The sequence below is a fragment of the Zosterops lateralis genome (genome assembly GCF_965231275.1).
Source record: "Zosterops lateralis genome assembly, chromosome: Z".
NCBI classification, from domain to species: Eukaryota; Metazoa; Chordata; class Aves; order Passeriformes; family Zosteropidae; genus Zosterops; species Zosterops lateralis.
Window position 1 is genome coordinate 53,948,974 of NC_139800.1, and position 20,943 is coordinate 53,969,916.

The following is a 20,943-nucleotide window of genomic DNA, read 5'->3' on the forward strand; positions in this document are numbered from 1 at the left end:
ACTTAACTTTAAAATTACGTCAGAACTTTTCCCAACTTATTTACCTGAGGCTCTAAGCTGGCCAAGCAGCTGTGTTCTCATTCCTACGATGATTTGCATTGTGGCTTGAGACAGGAAGTTCTTTTCACAGAAGGCTCTCTCCCAGCCATCACTGCGTGCCTTCTGCCATGCCTGCAAAGAACAATTTTTTAACATTTGCCTGTTAATTTAAATAGCTAAAATTTTAAAAATGCATGGTTCTAAATATTACATTTAGGTCAATAAAAGAAAACAAAGTAAATTTATCAAACCTGATTTTTTTATTTAACTGCTAGATTTTTTTTCCCTATTCCCTAATTAAAACATAATGACAATTATGTTATTTTAAGTTCATTATGTTATTATAGAGATTGCTACGTCAAGATGGTTACCTGAAGTTATCCATGTAACAGGATATAAAGTGGAATCTTGCTGGAACTCAAAAATTTACTCAGGTTTGAAAAGATCAGACAAAGCGTGTCCCTGAGAAATCTCTGAGTCCAACATACAGGACAGCCATGGCCTACCACCCCATGTCATTTACTCTGATGTGCCACCAGTGCTCGCTTTGAGAGGATACCTGGAAAGCCCTGAGAAGCACCATGTGGTCGCTGAAGGTCCCCGCAGTAAAACGTTTCCTGCACAGCATGGCTGCACGCTTTTGGGAGGCCAGTGTGGGCAGCACAAAAGGGTCTCGGTAGGCAAGAGCACAGGCAATGGTCAGAACAGGATCCAGGCACTTCAGAACAACAGCGCACAGCACCATTTTACCGAGGTGCGGCTCCACCGGCAACTCTGTGAGGTGATAACCCAGCTCAGTGAGATCTTCCCAAGGGTCCATGGCATCTATACTCTGTTTGGAAAAAGAAAAAAGGTGGGCATGTAGGGACAAGGAAAAGAAGGGCGAAGGGGGAAAAATTAACTTATAATGAAAGCAGAAAGGATACCAATATTAGACATTACCTAGATTGGCTCCCAAATACCAAAGAAGCAAAAAAGTCCAACTAGTTTCAATTCAAGATGAGATTTTACAGTACTCTCTTCCTTTGACATAGGAAAATACACACACACACACACACACACACACACACACATTGACACAAAATGAAAACCAACAAAAATTCAAAGCATTCTTAAGTAAGTGAACAAGATTTTCAGTACAATTAAAAGTCAGTAAGGTATGTTACCACACCACAAAAACTAATTAAACACAATTCCCATCTAAATGTATTCCTCTGCTGACCTTGAGCGTTTGCAGAGCATTCTTCACAATTAAAGCTGGGGGAGGATCAGGAGCTTTCATAAGAAAGTCAAGAACTGGACAATTAACTGGAGCCAGAAGTTTTGTGTGTAAACAAAGCTCCTGCAAGTTGAAGAAAAATACTATTAAGGTTTGGCAAAGAAAAAATACCTACACATCTTTTTGGAGCTGTTAGTATGGTCTGGCGATAATACCTTTTTTAGAAGTTGTAACTGCTAAGTGAACACGCACCTGAAGTGGCATCCTTAGAAGCTCTGGAGTCTGAAATTCCAACATATTCTCAAATCGGAGCCTGCTGAAGAGACGAAAACAGACTCCAGGCTGACAGCGCCCAGCCCTGGAAAATTAAATGGAAAATACAATAAAAAGCTGTGAAAATTAGAATTTTTTTTTTTTAAAAAAACCAACCAAACAAGGGACAAGACAAACTTAGAATGCAAATGCAGAACAAGGTCTAAGAGCATGGTCATTTTGTTGTTAAGAGGAATGCCTTCATATGAATTACAAGAGTTTTCCAGTACTTTAATTATTTTTGACAGTACAGAAATTCATACCATTTTATTATTAAAAAATACTTTCTAATAATTATAATTTTAACCCTACACTGAAAAATCTGGAGGAAAAAATGCAACATCTATCTACATGAAGTGATATAATTTTTTGCTAACTTAAGATCAATCCAAATCTCAGCCACCTTGTACCATAAGGAATCTAAGCTGCAAACTTTATTTCTTCCCCTTCAAATTCCCCAGTTACAAGCCTCGATGGAAATGGCAGAATGAAGATCATACAGCATGTGAATGAAAGAACGGAGAGGGCAAATGCTCACAATTCACGCTCAAAAACCTGGAGGATAATGACAACATCGTGTCTCCAAAAAGGCATTTGCTGCTACCTACACACAACTTCCCAGCCCTCACTCACTGTGCTGGGAAGAGTATGATCATGGCCTGTCAAGTCATGAACACTTTGAAGATGCTCAATAAGGAATCACTACTCAGTGTCACTTCTAAAGAAGGGATGCCAGGGATCAAACTAAAAACTAGCAGCAGGCAGCCCTTTGCCCACAGACAAGTTACTGTGGCTGTTGCTGCTATGTGGCACAAAGAGGAAGCAACTTTTCATGGGGGGGGGGGGGAACAACAACAACCTAGACCTAATGGAAGTTCTGGGACATTCTTGAGCACCATTTTTCTATATCTTGGGAGATTACTCCGAGAAAATACATCAAGAACTGACTCTTCATCTACTGCAATAGAACAAGTATTAGCCATTGTTCAACATGGTACTGGCCTAGGCTAGAAACATGACCCAGCGTGGCTGCTATAGGTTTGTACTTTATTCTTAACATGCAGGATGGTGGACATCTGCAGAATAAAAAGCAGTATGAAGCATTTATTACCTGCCTTTTCTCTGGACAGCACTGGCTTTTGAAATCCATACCATTTTGAGCATTGTAACACAACTCAGTGCATCAAAAGACTTCTATAAAAGCAAAGCAAGGAACATAAAACCATGATTAGCCATGATACATGAAATAAAAGGTTTTAGTAAGCTTTTAACGGAAGTTCTTTAAAAAACAGAAAAAATAATTTGAACAAACAACAGTTTGTTTGCACAAGGGTATGCTCTGAAGTTACTTCCTTTCAACTGAATCTGTAATACACGTTTTGCCTTATCTTTGTGCTACAGTTTCCTAAATTGAAGTCTTCTCTCCAGTCAGCGGGTAATTTTGAGTCAACCAAAGGTACGGATTGTATTTTGAATTATCCCAAATCCCAAAAAACCACTATTGTATTGATTAAAGTTTTCTTCTTTGTCTCGCTTGGAAATTACATCCTTATGTTCTTACATTTGATGCAAAGCTACAGAAAAATTGTATTACCATGGGAATTTTAGAAATTTTTCATGTATCTCCTCTATGAAATCCAGCTTCATTTCCAAGGACATACAAGAGGTCTTAAACTGCCTCATTATATTATCTGTCCTTGCCTTAATGTGTAATTTGGGAATGGGCATTCAACACATCAGAAGCAATACCTAATGGATTTGACTTGGACCTGACATAATAGTAGGACAAAGGGAACTCCAAGTGCTCTCTTAGGTCTCAAGAAGATGGTGGTCTAAATGGATGGACTTCTTTTAAAAAACACTAGCAGACATTGTAAATTAAAAAAAAAAAAAAAAAAAAAAAGACAGATCAACATTTCAACCTACAGTAGTTTTTAGAAGATTTATCAACAGCTAATTATTTACAGTATGTGCCATAAAACAAAGGTCAAAACTTCTCAGTGATCTTTGTTATTTAACATGCACTAGCTCTCAGCCTACTTTAAAAAGCAGTACTCTAAAATTTACCTATTATATATTATAGAATAACACTAGGAAGTTTACTTGTCACAGAAAGTTTTAATCAATCATACCTCTTTCACCTTGCCTGAGTCAATAACAAATACAACATCATTCACTGTTATGCTGGTTTCTGCTATATTTGTTGAAAGAATCTGCAAAGAAAACAAGAAACAACTAAAACTATAGTTAAAGCAAAGACAAAAGAGATTAATACACAACCTGACAAAGTCCTCTAAAACTTACTATTTTGCGCACACCAGGAGGGGGATTTTTAAGCACTTTCTTCTGATCCAAAGTCTGCATATTTGAATGAAGCATGAAAACCTGATACCTAATGCAAGACAAAGAGCACATTTAAGTATTTTTGAAAGACGCAATGAAAACCTCAACCACATGAACTGGAGGCTTTACCTGTGAGCGTTGTCAGCAAATCTCCTGTCATCAAAAAGAATACGGTCCTTCAGGCTCACTATCTCATCATATCCAGGAAGAAATACTAAAATTGCTCCTGAAAACAAAGTGGGTTTGCAGAGTTAAGCAGCAAATTCACTTAAAATATGGATCAGTAGTGTGCAGACGAGCACTTGGAAGGTTTTACCTATTTAGTGTTTTCAAAAGAAGGGCAGGATTCATCAAAGGCTGAATGTACAGTCATTTACTGGGAGTGTGCTTATACTTACCAGTCCCAGAACTATGACAGATGTTATAAAGTAAGTGCATAATGAGGTCCAGGTCCACTTTTTCATCATCAAAACTGCGATGATAAGCTGTCAACAGTTCTCGGTCCTCTGCACTAAGGTCACTACCACTTGTTCTGACCAGGGAACTTTCATCCAGATTTCCAAATCCTGATGAAGGACTAAAACAGACAAATGCAGAGACCAGAGTCAAGGCTGTTTGTTTCGGGTTTGCATTCACCCACTAACTAAACTTAGATCAACATCAACAAGACTGCTCCTTTCAAATTTCAATTTTAAAGCATACCAGAACAGCACCTCAAAAATACTATTACTGTTCACTGATTTAAATGTCACCCAACAAAGCATGAAAATTCCATTTTTAGCATAACTTCACTTTTCTTACTCTTCATTGAAACACAGCCATAAGTGTCAGGACTCAAAGGATAAAGACACTGCTTGTTTACCTGTTAAATAGGAAGCATTTAAAAGAAACTTACTTCCCAAAGGCTTTCTTCGCATAAGCAGATTCTACCCAAACAAAAACTACACTAACAAGTGTTCTAAAAATATTGATCTCTACAAAATGATAACTGAAATACAACTGTAAGTTAATCAGAAACCAATTCTTAAACAAGCTAGTGTTAGTGTTACTTCTATTAAGTTTCTTTAATATGGCTACTATGTATAGACAACAACGCATAGATAAAAACACATTAGATTTGTTTCCTAAATAAGCCTCTGAAATGAAAATGGTACATGGTAGAATCAGTATCTCTGTCTATTTGTTTATGTAAGTCATCGTACTCATATCTTGCCTAGACATATAATCATGATAGCAATGCCCATATAAAAATGATAAATAAATCCTGCTATTTAGGTCAGCTTTAAAGACATGAAAAGCTAAAAACTGTACTGATTAGAAGACAAAATGACATTTCCCTTCATTTCCCTACAACAGGTTCTGAAAAATAGTTATAGCTTACCTGTAGGATTCCAACAGGTCAACAACCTCTGTCTGTCCAAAGTGCTTGGCCCAGTCCACAGCCATCCTGCAAGAGTACACAGAAATAATTTTTTAAAATTCTCCCTTCACAAGACACACAGCATAAGCCTCTGAATTAAGAATTAAATCTATAATTTCCAGAATACAGTGGGATGAACAGAAGTTAGAAAATGTTTTGAATAACAAAATTTACTATTGCTTATAGTAATCTGTTAAGTTAGCAATTACTTTAAATGTAAATAGAAATTTCTTTCTCATTTGTATATCAACAAATACAGCTATGTTTTGGTTTGTCTGTTTGTTTTTACCAGCCATTAGATGATCTGCAGTGGATATTTGCTCCCATACTGATCAGCTGCTCTACTTGACTCAAAAAGCCTCTCCCTGAAGCAATCATTAGTGCAGTCGCACTGGTTTCACTGTGCCTATAATCAACTGAGAATCACAAATAATTAAATAAACAAATAAATTAACAAATAATCCAGCAAACCAAATAAAAACATTCTCACTTTATCACCTAAATGTGGTACAAATGTGGCTAATATGACTTTTAAAATCCAGGCCAGAGAGAATTTGTTTTCTGACTTCGTCCCACCACTCAGTTCACGTGAATTTAACACTACTTTAGATACACTGCAACATCTGTTAATATTTTAAAACAAGAACAAACCAAAAATAATTAAACTATTCATTAATTCTGCTAATTCTATTCACTTTTTTTTCAACAGGAATCAGAATGCAAAACTAACAACGTCTGAAACTGGACATAAACCAGCCACAGAAATTCAAGTCAATTTGTTATTGTTTTTTTCTTATTTAGGAAGATGATAGACTTACCACTGACATTTTCAGTTAAAATGAGATGGAACACCTGAGCAAAGGCACCAGTATCTTTATGCAACCAGATGTCAGAAAGACAAGAATCCATTTCTTTTATTAACCATTGTTCAAGGCAAGTCACATCTTTCTCAGTCTGAAGAGAAAAAACAGCATTGAAAGACGGATGTCTTCCAAAACTTAGCTTTATTCTCATGTATTACACATGAAGAAATTCAACAGTTGCTTTTCCAAGTAACGATCAGAAATCTAGCATTCAAGTACCACTAAAATTTGTTTTATACATTTTATCACACGTCTTTTATACATTTATTGCATCACATGCAAGTACTTTAAGCAACGGTAGTTCAGCCATTTAAGCTGAAGAAAAGTTGTCTACAAACTGTACAAATTGTAAGTGAAAAGCACACTTTGCCTAGAGCAGTTCACAGTAACTTTTAAAAATCATCTATAAAATATGTTAATATCATTCAAGAAATTCTACAGGAGCAGGATCTTTGGACAACAGTTTTCAAAGCAGATTGAAACATATCTCCCAACAAAAGGAAAAACTTACCAGTTGATTAAATACTATGTCACCATCCTCACACAAAAGACCACACTCTTCAGTTGCTCTTGGAACAGATCTTGGTCTCTCGGTTTCCAACTTACTATTATTTTCTTGAGCAGAACACCACTCAGTAAGAGTGTTCTGCTGTTTTTCTTCTACAATACATAAAGGATTTCCATGAAAAGTTTTACAGTCATCCTAATTATTCATTCATTGAAGGTTTAATAAAATAGCTGTATCTAATCACAAAGTTAAAACTATCTGATCTCTTATTTAATCTAGAACATTGTTACTAGTCCAATATACCAGTCCAAATTCCACGATTAAGGGCACCCAAAGTGCACCACTGCAAACATCTGCTGTAAGAACAAGGCAAGAAATACCACTGGGCTGCTTAACCCGTTAAGCCTGCAACTTGCTGCATTCAAACAAACCTTCTAAGTAATTTCTACACAGTTCTCAATACAGATCTTTCTCTAGAAGTGCAATGCCAAAGAGCTGGGATAAATAAAACTCTTGCATGGAACAACTAATTTCTGTTTACAGGTAAAAGAAAGAGTAGAAACCATCAGGGTCTCAATTGAGCTCTTCTATCCACAGTGACCATAGCTGAGCACCATGAAAAACGTGTAGTCAGTATTGTATTGTTATGGCTTTGGGGTTGGCCTTTTTTAATTTTTTTTGGCTTTGGGGTTGGCCTTTTTTAATTTTTTTTTAATACTCATGAGGATCATTACTTTCAGCTGTCAGGAAAACTTTGCAAATATTGTGATCAATATACCCAAATACATGACCAAGTGCAAAGAACCCTCTATATTTGGTTCAAGTGTGTTTACTGCTCCTTGACCTAAATATGTTAAATGCATCCATGTCTGAAGAATGCACTGAAAAATGTTAATAGTAGAAACCACATCTGTGCAAGATGTACAAAATCCTGCCCTCTCTAATGGCTGCACTTCAATTTGCATCTAAATGTCAGCACATTGTATCTCATGTTTCTAGAGTTTTCATCTGGGCAAAGCCCCCACATGATAATGTCATAATTATTAGGAAAAATAGAACATTTATCATCTGAAAGAAGTAAGAATATAACTACTGAAAGTAAATTTTTTTTCAATCACAATTTACATCAGCAGTGTAAACACAGGGTTTCCAAGATACTTGCTGTCATCTGATCGTGTCTCATTTAACAATAATCTGACTTTAGAATTTTAACAGAGAATCATCTTAGTTCATGTTCAATCAATCAATCAATCAATGAAACCCACTGTTAAGTCATGACAATTCGTAAAGTCCACCAACCTTGGTGCTTCTCTTTTTTGTACTTTACCATCTCCTTGTTTGTGTACCCAGTACTTCGTAAAATGTCCTCCAAAAACATCTCTTTAACTTCAAAAGGTCTTCCTTGGACTAAAAGTAGAAAGAATTCATGAAAGATTAGATATTCCCAACCTTTACTTTAAGGACATTCAAGTTCTTAAAAACAGCTTTTATAGACAGCAAAGTGAATGAAACATGATTAGGGTCTGATTTAATGAATTATTATATTCCTTGGAAAGGCTTGTTAGGGTATCTTCATTTGAGTTCATTTCTTTTAAGTGACTAGGCCACAAAAAAAAAAATCAAAAAGGAAATGCCAGCTGCATACCTTGTTTTTCATTAACCTCCTCAATTCCATTAAGTGTTAATAGCAAGAGATACAAGATGGACAGTTATTTACTGCAATTTTATCAAATGAAAAGAAGAAAACAGTCACTTTTGTTTAGGTGTACAAAAAAGAATTCATTGTGTCAGCTACCTGAATTCCTTAATGTAAGAGCAATTAAGACAGTTTCAGTGGAAGATCCCACGAGCAGACTGTCATGCCTGTATTCAACTAGCTCCTTTTTCATGAGGAGTGTATGAGGAGATGGACTTCTCTCAATGTCCTCAATTAGTGCACCCAATTTTGCCTTTCTTTATTGACTACTTCCCATGGTCCTTCTCTCCTAAAAACTTACCCTGATTTCTCTTTTAACATCACTGTTTTCTAGACCTTATTTATGGATATTAAATTATGTTTTTACACAGGAAGAATTAATATCTAGTTTCGGTTCCTCAGCAGACACATACCACAACTGAGTTCATATCATCTAGCACTTTTCTCTCCTTCAGAAGGAACAAGCTACAATTCACATATTTTTAGAAGCTATCATGGAGGAAGTCTTCTAACACTACCACAAACTCTGTGTTCTACAGAAACTCAAAACTAAAAAATGTTGGTTTCTGTGGTCAGGATTGTGTCAGTTACACTGCTGAAAAATCAAACCTTTTTCATTATATTAACAGACAAAGTAGCTAAACTGTCCTTTTTTAATTCAAAAATTAGCAAAATTGGAAAAAGCATCTTTTCAATTGGGATTACCCTGTCAAGTCCAGTGTGTAAGAACAGTACAACCACTGTGGTGAACTGAAGAAAGAGATAGTAGCCTGAATTTCCAAAATCAATCTATTGATCTAAAAGCATGAGAAGCTGAAAAACTGAAGTAAACTGAAAAGCCACATTAAAATTACAATGAGATTTGTCTCCTTCAAAAAAAAAAAAATAAATTGCCGAATATTAATATTGTGTGTAACTTCCAGATTCATGCCTCTAACAAGCTGCAAGCCTTATTTTCCTAGCCCACAATTCAAAACTGAAAACCAGAAATGAACACTTTTATGTGTAAATAAGAAAAAGTAACTCCTTCTTATGAACATCCCCTAAAATTAATGACTTGTGTAGAAAATTCTAAATGAAACAAAGAATCATATGATTAAAACATAAACCCCAATTTGCCTAGAATTGCATTTCTGAACTTAATAGATACAGTTATCATCTGACTTTTCTCCAGTAACTAGTAGCAATCTCTGAAGCCAGACGTAGAATGTACTGGAATATACTAAGAGGTATCACACTCTTGTAAATCCCAGGGTCTGTATTGCTATGCAGACCAGCACGTTAAGAAACTCTTCCTCTTTGAATTGAACATGGAAGGGGGACAGGGCATCCCTGCATTTACAGAATATTCACAGAAAAAACCAATTCCCTCTGAGGTAGATGCAAATAGTTAAGAAATAACAAACAGGAGTAAACAAAGAACAACCACTGCTGGTAACTGTCAGTGTATTTATCACATGCCTTTACTCAGAATGGTTTGGTACAGTTCGGTTAAGATCCATGAGCCACAGGGCAGGTAGACTGGGATTTAAGCCTTTACTTAAGTACTTACTATGTATTACTGGGCAACATCCAAAATACCTAATAAAGAGATCTGCATCCAGAGCCGCACTAGAAATAATTAGTTTTAAATTTGCTTGGCTTTGCAACACATCTCTCAGTTTTATTAGCAAGAAGTCACTGAACCTATCCCTCTCATGTACTTCATCCTGTATGAAAGAAAAGAAAGAAACAAACAAAAAAAGAACATGTAAACATCACAGATCCAAGAACATAACTTTTCACAGATATGATTTTTTTAAAAACTAAACCATGGAATTTGATAGTGCACTACAGAGTTATTAAAATGTTTAAGTTCAGCTTAAGAAGGACTTTTTTTTAAACTATCCAAAAGTAAAAATACTTCAGAAAGTTTTACAAAGGTACCAGAGCAGACTGCACTGTAATGCACAACCCATCACAGATCTTAATTTCAGAGACCAAAATGAGTACCTGAAACTTCTAATTCTTGCACTTGAATCTCATTTTCAAGATAGTGCCACAAACCGCAAATCCAACAAATGTTATTTCAATAAAATTACCCCTCACAACTGATAAGGATTAAAAGAACTGTATGATGTCACGTAACAAGAAAAAATATTTCTCAGAGCCATTAAAACATGCACAAAGTTTATCATTAAGGCACATGTCTGATTAATCACCTTTGGCTATCTTCTGTTTAGTTTTAGCTTCTGAAAATGTACATCAAGAACAAGACTTGCAGTGTGAAGTCAAGAATGCACAAACCATTCTTGTACTTTTTTCCTGCTGGGTAGACAGACAGGCACTGAAAATTACCATGTGTTTTTTCTGTTTTCAGCAGTGGAGAATTTCAGTAAACATTCTGGTAACACTGACTTACCAAACTTCAGAATAGGAAGTTCACATGATCATACATGAACATAATTAATTTGCTAGAAATTAGACTACATTTTATGTTGACAACATTGGGCAAACAAAGGGACTGCAAACTTGGGACTGCAAAATCAAGTCCATGGCCAACAGAAATCCTGACACACTCACATTGAACCTTACCTACACAAACCTTCCTAAGGCTTTTCTGCCAACAAAGGAAATTAAGAAAAAATTTGACCTCTGCCCACCACAATCCCATCACAGTTACAAAATTAACTGTTGACACAAACCTAATACAAGATGCTTTTAGAAGAAAAAAACCCCAACAAACCCCAGAAAAACATGCATATTACAGTAAAACAAATCAGTAACTTGTCAAAGTTAATCTAGATTCTAACTTAACAAAAACAAATTAAATGTCCATCAAATTAATACAGAAAACTAGGGTCTCATCTTCCAATTACGAAACAACATATACTGCTCCATCTCACAGAAAACAGAAGATCCTTACCACAATAACATGTGTCACAGCTGATAGGGTGCTGTCTCCTGCCATCAGTGTGCGAAGCAATATGCCATTAGTGCAAAAGGTTACCAGTGTCTTTGGAGAAACCCTAGTGAACAGTGAACAAAGATGCTTCAGCTTTTTTCACCATTTAAATGCTGCTATTTACTGAAAATTAAAGACTGAACAGCTCCTCACCAGAATCACAGTTCTGTCACCAAAGAACTCACGCATACTCTTTGTTTATAAACTATGCCTGTTCCCTAAGAGTTCCTAAGGATTCTTACTGCTAATGCTCCAAAACTTCAGACAAGCAATTAATTAATAAAGAGAGAGTAATTTTTTTTTAAATCATTAAGCAAGTGAAACAAAATCTTCAGAACCTTCCATGTTGTATTAATTTACTGCAAAATTCAGGGCCAACTGCCTTGAAAAAACAGAATTTGCAATTCTTTAGAATATCCTCAGATAGAGTCCTTGTATTTGTCTACATGTGTTAGGCTGACCTTGGCTGAATGCTGGGCAACCACCCAGGCTGCTCTATCCCTCTCCTTCTCAGCTGGACAGGGGAGAAGGAATTCAACAAAAGCCTCATCAGGCAAGATAAGGACAGGGACAGATCACTCACCTTTTATCATCATGGGCAAAACACACCTGACTTGTGCAACTTGATTTACTGTATTACCAATTAAATCCGACTAGGATAATGAGAAATAGAAACAAATGTCACAACACTTCCCCCCACTCGACCTTCTTCCCTGGTTTAACTTCCAATTTTCTCTAATTCCTACCCCTCATGCACAGGATAACATGGAATGGAGGCTGTGGTCAATCCACTACATCTTGTCTCTGCTGCTCCTTCCTCCTTATGGGGGGGGATTTCTCACACTCTTCCCAAATTGCTCCAGTGTAGGTCCCTCCCCTGTGGTGCAGTCCTTCAGGAACAGACTGCTCCAGCATGGCACCCCCATGGCTTCACAAGTCCCACCTGCAAAACTGCTCCAGTGAAAACTCCACTCTCTGTGGGGCCACATGTCCTGCCAGGAGCCTGCTCCAGCACTGGCTTCCCACAGGGTCACAACCTCCTATGGTCAACCACCTGCTCTGGCACTGGGGTCCTCCACAGGCTGCAGCTGGACTGCTCCACTGTGGACTTCCATGGGCTGCACGGGAACATGCTCCCTCACCACAGCCTGCAGGGGAATTTCTGCTCTGGCACCTGGAGCACCTCCTGCCCCTCCTTTACCACTGACCTTGGTCTATGTACAACTATTCCTCTCAAATACTCCCAATCCTCTCTTCATAATGCTGCACGGATTCTCTTTTCAAATATGCTGTTCCAGAGTCACGCTCCCTGTTGCTGATGGGCTCAGCCTTGCCTAGAGGGGGGGTCTCTCTTACAGCCAACTGGCAGAGGCTTTATCGGACATGTGGGAAGCTCCTACTCACAAAAAACATCCCCCTTACTTCGAAAACTTTGCCATACAAACCCAAGACACTATCCTTGACTGAATCGCAAAGAAATCAGATGAACCTTTGCAAATGCTTTGCTTTTTCAACAACTGAAAACTCTTTCAAACTACCTCCTACCTCTGGCAGTGCTAGCTGTGCAAGTAAAAAATGCAATTACTTCCTACAATATTGACACTTTAAGAAAACTTCCAGAAAAAAACTGTAGAGTACTACACAAGGGAACACACATACAGATGTCTGGATTTCAAGTTTGGAATTCTTTCCTCACTTCAAAAATACCCTTAACATGTTGAACCCATGGAACACACACCAGATGGAAGAGTTTTCCTTTTTTAATCTCTACTCTTCTCTCTTTTTCATCAGTCTTCTAGAAATCACCACTACTGTCTAACAGATACTAAAAGAAAAAAATACAATTCTGTGTTACTGCAAACACTCCATTCAACACTTTTTGCCAAGATGGAAACATTGACATCTCTTCCTTTTGCTCTTTCTCAAGTGAACTCCTTGGTTCCTCTGCACTACTTCCAGTAATTCTCCCATCGAACCTATACTTTGCTTTTCTTCATTCAGCATAATTCTTCCACACAATCATCTACCTTACATGGAATTAATCTTTATTTGCTCTTCTAATCGGTTAATAGCCATGTGACCTTGGGTATGCAATCAAAATTCTTTAACTTGGCTTTGCTGTTCAAGTGCATTCATTTTCATTAGAAATGTATTATCTTCATCCATATAAGCAACATAACCAGCCATACCTTTTGACATCTTCTTCTCACTTGTATCCCAACTGCTGCCCATTCCTGAAAATCCCACTACTTAGACAATTCAAAGATTTCAGAAACCACACACAACCTTTAGACTTTCACCCATCCCTGCTCTGCTTTATGAGTAAATTCCTCAGGTCATCTAGAATTTCTGCTTTTGCTTTAAACATAAAAGATGAAACAGAGTCAATTTAACCCAAAGTAGATTGGTAATGCTCAACAACATCATTCACTTTCCAATTTTGTTGTTTTCCCTTTTCTCTGCCCTACCAACTTTCCCTACACAGCTTTTGTCACAGCATGCTAGTCTTCCTGCCTATTTTCAAAGTGTGCAGAACTTTTGGATTTATCTGTGTAAAAGTTGAGAGGACAAGGATATCCACACACATACTCCCTAGAAGAAATTAAGAGAAAGCACTTGCAGTTCAGTCCTACAGAACAACTCACTGGACGAAAATGCAAAATACAGGAGAAAAAACATCCTTTTCATCTCTTAAACATTCATTACCCAAAATAAGACATCCTGCTTATACTTTACAGAGTGATATTTTACTGGACTGCATCCCAAATACACTGTAGTTTAAATAATCTCATGACTAAATTAGACACAAAATTCCAATACCAGATCAACTGAATTGAAGAAATGTCATCAGTACCTGCTTTCCAACCGGATCTGATATCCAACTGTCTGGCCAATCTTTTCTTTTCTTTCAGCTGCCACTCTTTCAGCCACAGCAACTGCTGCCAAACGTCTTGGCTGAGTGCAAAATATACGGCAGGGAGTTCCATTTTTGTGACAGTCATCAAGAATAAACTGAGGGATCTGTAAAGAATTTACTTTAAATTTACTTTTAAATTTTAAATTTACTTTTTAGTTTGATAGACTCATAGCTTTTTTATCACAATGAAACAATTTAACTACATCTCAGTATCACATATGTTGCAAAATGAATCACAGTAGGATTATCATTGCAAATTTACCTGAAGTGGCAAAAAAGGCCATAAAAATCAATTTTAGCTATTAAGTTTAATCTCTTTCAAACAAAACACAACAACAATAACAACAATAAAACCAAAAAATCCCAACCAATCATGCAAAATTTGAAACATCTCTCTCCTGCTTCAGGGAAATCTCTGTAAAAAACTCTGTAGATAATCTCTCATTGTAACACAATTATACTCTAGATACTGGGAATTAGCTTTAGAAGAAAAAGGATATACAAAACTGTAGCTACTTTCCTTCAATATTCTATAATTATTTTAATGAAAAACTGATATCCATCAGATAATCGTAACAGAATAATTTATGCTTTTAATATATATCTGCTGGCTTAGTATTGCAAAAGCAAAAAAAGTGAACTGGAACACTAGACTTTCAACCATATAGGAAAACATAGAATAAAAAACTTAAAACTAGAATAAAAAAATCCTTACTACAGAAATACTAAAGATTTGGCATCACTTTGGTATAAATACTGTTATGTTTTTTATTTCATTAAAGGAACTTACTTGAGTAGTTTTTCCTGATCCAGTCTCTCCTACAATCAAAACAACTTTATGGTCCTTTATTATTTTAACAATTTCTTCCTGTTTTTCAAAAACAGGTAGTGATTGCCTGAAGGAATCAAACTCTGATTCCCCTCTTTTTACTGGAACCTGGGGGATACCATCACTAAGTCGTCCACTTGTCTTGTTCACTTCTTTGCTTTCTGTGAAAAGAAGTCAACAAATTATAAAGGAAGGTCACTAAAACACTGGTTAAAATTGTACTTAGAAATGAACACTCCTGATTTTATTAGCTTCCTTGTTGATAAAGTGAAAAACCCATGACATATTTAAAAGTGATTTTCATGATAACACATCCTGTTATAGTGATTGAAATAAATATAGTTCGAAGGAATTTTTACTTTCATAGAAATTTTGAACATAACCGAATTATCACACAGCATTAGTCAAGTAAAAAAAAAGTATGAAAAGCTTAGAGAGAAACAGAAACTGAAACACAGAAAAAAGGCCTTGGCCTTTCTATCTGTTTACACATGCCTATCTCAAGAGTTTGCCTAGAAAAATCCTCCAAGGAGTTAAACATTTCAGTTACTCCAAACTGGCAAGTGTGCTTTACGACAAAAAGATGACTTTACTGGGATTCATATGCCATCTTTCACATCCTTACTGGTCTTTTACATAAACTAATAGCCTAGTCTGTAAAATTTGTCTTAACACCTACTAATTGCAATATGATGTATCCAGAGCTCTCGAGCCACACAGCAGTGGGATGTATCAGAAAGCAATGCATAAGTAGCTAAAAAACCTGCAGTCTTCTGAGGAGGCTACTTTAACATCAGTATGTTAAATGCTACTCTGTAATTCCTTAATAATTATTTACCAGAAGAATGAGCAGCTCACGGTAAGCACAATTTTAATTTAATTATATAGGAATAATGCAATTATTTAACACAATTAACAGATTCATGTATTAAATTATAAACACCGTTTTATCAAGACAGAGACTAACAGATTAAAAGAGCCAAAGACCATTCTGGAGAAGTATAGAAAGATAATTTTACATGATTCATTAATTTATACCCTACCTCTCTACAAAATTGCTTTTTGGTACTTTCATTATAGTTTCCCTCTGTTCACTAAACAATCTCATTAAACAAATGGAACAACTGAGAAAGAAAACTAGCAAAGGAGGCCCTTAAAGCACAAACACAATGAATCAGAAATATCCATTTAAACAAGACATACGGCTATGTTCTCTGTTCACTACGCCCAGCCTGCTATACAGAAACACAACATAACTTTTACAAACATACCTGTTAAGGCAACAGCCATGTTAAAAGCATTGTTTAAAAAACACATCTTGTATCAGAAGTTTGTCTTACAGAGAATGTGATGTATTCTAGAAACCAAGACATTCACATACATAGTAGCCCGAGTTTACTTAATAGCTCTTAGAGACCAAATCTGTTTCAGATGACAAAACAAAACCAAATATCTTCTTTAAATCAAGGGCATGGATTCCTAAAGACACAACAGCTAGTCTCATCTTCTCTTCAGGGGATTTTTACACAGAGTGATGGCAACACTGGTCTCTTTAAACTTACACCATGGAACCTGCAGGAAACCTCACTTCACAATTGTATTTAAAAAAAAATCTGGCTGAAATTGGCTCAAAGAATCAAAATTAACTTGATACACGGGAGACATTGCAACTGCAATGTGGGTGACATGACTGCCTGAGCACGTTATGACACCAGTTTTAAAGGACCCTATATTAACAATTCAAAGTAGTGAAAATTATTAGGTTTGTTTGGAAAGAAGAGTGTCAGTCAGGACAGAAGAAGAGACAAAATAGAAAGGTTTGTTTTGGGATTGGGTTGTTTGTTGTTTTTCAAGTAGTGTTGATTGACAAGCCCTTATCACAAGACACAGTGAACGTACCAGATTCAACAGCATAGGCATTTCCTCGTTCTGTCTTTGGCAGAAGTTCTGTTCTTTCTTTATTTGTGACAGGAAAATTCCGAATTAAAGCATGAACAGCGTGTTTTGTACCAGCACTTAAGACACAAGTCATCACTGCATGTTTGAGTTCTGATCCATCCTTTTTTCTCACAGTTAAGTATCGATTTGCTCCTTTCCTGGGAGAAAGGGAAAAAAAGGCATTTCGGGAATAAGCAAACTAGTTACCTCTGCAGAATGATCTTTGACAAGAATTGCTTCAAGATGCCTTACAGCACATTTTCAAATATAATCTCATAACTAGAACCCTCCAAATAATGTCCTAAGTAGCATAATGCAACATTCACAACACTCACCATCAAAAACACCTTCTATTCATGTGAGGCAGTGCAGAACAGACACTGCAGACATTGGATGATTATGCCCCGGTTATCACTGCATTTGTCTCCCGAAACACAGACAGCTCTACCAATCATTTTGTCAATCAATACTGAGAGTTAGGACACCAAATTCATTCTTACACTAACTTAAAGATTTACAAGTTAAAAATCAACAAATAGGCAGAACTGACAAAAAAGCTCCCTGCTAGTGGCATTCCAAGCCTTAACAAAATCCAGTAAAATCTATCAGATCTCAGGATCTTCATTATCAAAGATTTATTATGTAGAAATGGAGGCAAAACACTCAACCATAACATTGATCTACTTCTCATACCGAACTCTTGACACCAAAAGGCAAAGAGTTGTTGTAAATATACTTGAAATTTGAACTAACTTCTGCCTGGGCTACAACTAACACACCAACGCTTTGGAAACAACTTCTCAGGGTAAGAACAGAAGGTCACACTGAGAGCCCAGCGGCCTCTCCTTGGCAAAGGTGGAAGACTGCTGCAGGTACCCAGGGGGTTGGCAAGGGCAGCCTCCCTGCGGAGAGGTGCAGCCACCTCCAGCAGCCCCTGCTAAAAAAGACACTGTCCTCTTTACATCCTCACTGCAAGTACTTACATACACTGTCGAGACCCCCCTGAGCCTTGTCTTCTCCAGGCTGAAAAGTCCTAGCACTCTGGTCCTTTCTGCAGAGAACATGCTCCATCCCCTTCACCAGGGTTCCTGTTGGTCCTCCACTCAACTCCCTCCAGTCTAGTCTCTGTCCTCCTGGTGATCCCAGCGCTGGACAAACACAACACTCCCAGTGTAGCCTCATCAGCGCTAAGTAGAGCTGAAAGATGACCTCCCTCTGCCTGCTAGCAACACCTGAACCCTCTTCTACGCCCCCCAACACAAGCACTCTTTTGAACGTACTACTCTCAGTTACACTTCAGCTGTCATCACAGGAAATTCTATGCAAAATCTTTCAAAACACGCTAGTGCACGGAAAAAAATCCAAAAGGGATCTTTGTGAGAAGTCTTTTTTATGCACCTGAAGTCCTCAAAACTGCATCAAAAACTAGCACATCATGCTTTTTTTTTTTTTTCTCAGACATCAAGAAAAGCACAGAGACATTTATTTTTAGATCTACTTTTTAAAGTTTCTTCTCTAGTACCATTCCCCACAACACTGCACGATAACCTAAAAATACAGATCGCTGTAACAGCGATAGTGAAATCCCATACACTTCCATCAAAAAGAGGAAATAATACATAAGAGTCAAACTTACCCTTTACTTTTCGATATCAGACCAAGAGAATGACACAGCCGGTGCACAAACGCTCTTTCGGTTCTGGTGAAAGAAGACGGAAATTCCATTTCTGGAAAGACAATTTAAAAAATAAGAACCCGAGCATAGACACTCCTCGGGCAGTATCCCTGACGTATCCCCGCTGCCCGAGTTTATCATTTCCCAGGCCCCCAGGCCCAGCGGCAGGGCTGGCAGCGCTGTCCCGGCCCCGGCCCCGGCCCCGCCCGCCCCTCGGCGCCTCACCCGTGTCCTCGCCATAGCGGAACCGCTCCAGAGCCGCGTTCACCGCGATCTCCACCTCCTCGTCCACGCGGATATCCCGCAGCCTTCGCCCGCCCCGCCCGCGGCCCGGCGCCACGGAAGGGCCCGAGCCCGCCGCGCCCCCGCCGTGCTGCCGCGCCGGGACGTTCCTGGGCCGCGACATCGCTCCGCCACAGGCCGGGGCTCCGGGACCGCGGGGGCCACGGGCGCCCACCCCGAGACAGCGGCGGCGGCAGCGCCGGGCGGGCGCGGGGCCGTGACGTGTGAGCGGCGCCCGGGGCGGGGCCCGCACCACAGCGGCGGCCAAGGGGCGGGGCCGGGGCCGGGGCCGGGCCGCCCTGACTGCGGGAGGCGGTGCCGCGGGCCCGGTGTGCCCGGCGGTGTGCCCGGCGGTGTGCCCGCCGCTGTCCTCGGCGGTGTCCCCGCAGTGTCCCCGCGGGTGCCGGGGGAGTCGTGCTGTGCTGTGCTGCCCATCAGTGTCGCTGTTGCCCGAGAGTGAGGAAGCGGCGCCGGTACCTGTCGGGTCACGATTCACGCGATTTCATTGAATGGCGTTCAGTGTCGGTGGTAATATCGCAGCCATCAGCCTTCTTGCTTTGAATGTTTTACGGAGTCATCGAGATTTTCCTTCTCTCTTTTCAGTCTTTATTTCTCTCCTTTCTTGTTACGTCTTGGCAAAGCATGGCTGTCATATTCTGTACCAAAGCCTGTGGTGAGGACTGGCGGGTTGTTGTAAAAGTTGAGCTTCTTGGCCGACACCTGCAGTTGCACAGAAGTGCTGGAAGGGCCAGTCGCTAGATTTTCGGTGACTGTATAGTAAAAGGATAAAAGTCCCTGACACGTGGACTGGGGTCTTGTTCAAGTGAACAAAGAATTTACAGCGACCATCATGTCCCCAGCCAAATGGGCCATGATATGGTCAGAGAGGGAAGTTTTCTTGAAAAATTTGCCAATCCAAGTGGGACCTTAGGCCACCTTCTTCACAGCCCTCCTCCTTCAAACTGCCCTGGAGTTCATGGGGAACTGCGTGAGTTGAACCGAGATCTTTGAAGCAGGGCGATACAAAGGATGGATGCAAAAATTCCCTAAGTCTACTCAACGTAAACTATCAGAGTCTCAAGTTATTTTTAATACATTTCTTAAATACTTAGGACTTTCCCTTGCTGCAGCATTATGTACGTAGTTGGTCAAAGTAGGTTAGTGCGTTGAGTGTGAGTGCACAGCCTGACCAGCAAAAGACACACATGAAGGGAGTTTTAGAGTCTTTCCCAAGTTCCACAGGGGACTGAGGTCACCTGTAAGGTGTGCAGGGGAGATTGAGGTCTCTCCTAAGGCAGGAGGGGGCTTTGGTCCCTTGTAAAGCACACAGGGGGTTTAGAGTCCCTAGTAAAGGTACACAGGGGGTTTAGAGTCCCTAGCAAAGGCACGCAGGGGCTGGGGTCCCTCATAAGGCCTGGAGGGGGCTTGGGGTTTAGGGTCGGCTGTTGAACAGGGGTCAGTCAGTCCTAAACAACAGGCAAAAGCTGTTCAGAACAGATGGTTTGTGACCTCTGCTGCCCTTCACCAGCAGGGTGAGGTGAGGAATTCAGATTCCCAAATCTAGAGTAGCACCTATGCCGGAAATGCCATCAGGAGCTCCAGGGAGAATTCCAACATTGCCCAGTGAGTTCTCACCAGCCTGTGGCCATCCAGGGAAAGTCCATGTCAGACAGTACCCATATCCACAGCAGGTCTCCAAGGATCTCCTAGCATGAACATTGATGGATGAGTTGAGAGATTAACTAAGCCTGGTGTAGCAAGAGAAGATTGGTAGGAGAGTTGTTTAAGCATTTTAAAAGATTAAGTAGAAAACTGCTTAAAAACCTATGCTATATCATGTGACATATGATATGCAAGTGACAGTGTTTCAGTGTGCACTGATTCCTTCAACACGTTTCAAGAGTTTATTTTGCAAGTAGCAAATTAGGCAGTTGGTGCACAGATGGACCACGTCTCTG

General features: G+C 39.0%; 1 protein-coding gene across 1 annotated transcript in view; it reads right to left on the reverse strand.

Moving 5' to 3' along the window:
- LOC310922451 (3'-5' RNA helicase YTHDC2-like) overlaps positions 1-19,109 on the reverse strand; it is a gene marked incomplete at its 5' end in the record, with an annotated part of 32,292 nt that extends 13,183 nt beyond the window's left edge. The window contains 21 exons of the mRNA XM_083883023.1: positions 45-171; positions 599-871; positions 1,262-1,381; positions 1,511-1,616; positions 2,682-2,764; positions 3,703-3,783; positions 3,875-3,962; positions 4,043-4,139; positions 4,312-4,490; positions 5,295-5,360; positions 5,623-5,749; positions 6,152-6,287; positions 6,708-6,856; positions 8,004-8,111; positions 9,953-10,109; positions 11,306-11,408; positions 14,199-14,365; positions 15,052-15,251; positions 16,990-17,186; positions 18,665-18,755; positions 18,929-19,109. Coding sequence (XP_083739149.1) covers positions 45-171; positions 599-871; positions 1,262-1,381; positions 1,511-1,616; positions 2,682-2,764; positions 3,703-3,783; positions 3,875-3,962; positions 4,043-4,139; positions 4,312-4,490; positions 5,295-5,360; positions 5,623-5,749; positions 6,152-6,287; positions 6,708-6,856; positions 8,004-8,111; positions 9,953-10,109; positions 11,306-11,408; positions 14,199-14,365; positions 15,052-15,251; positions 16,990-17,186; positions 18,665-18,755; positions 18,929-19,109 — 2,836 coding nt within the window. The remainder of the gene's footprint in view (positions 1-44; positions 172-598; positions 872-1,261; positions 1,382-1,510; positions 1,617-2,681; positions 2,765-3,702; positions 3,784-3,874; positions 3,963-4,042; positions 4,140-4,311; positions 4,491-5,294; positions 5,361-5,622; positions 5,750-6,151; positions 6,288-6,707; positions 6,857-8,003; positions 8,112-9,952; positions 10,110-11,305; positions 11,409-14,198; positions 14,366-15,051; positions 15,252-16,989; positions 17,187-18,664; positions 18,756-18,928) is intronic.
- Positions 19,110-20,943: the final 1,834 nt, after the last annotated feature.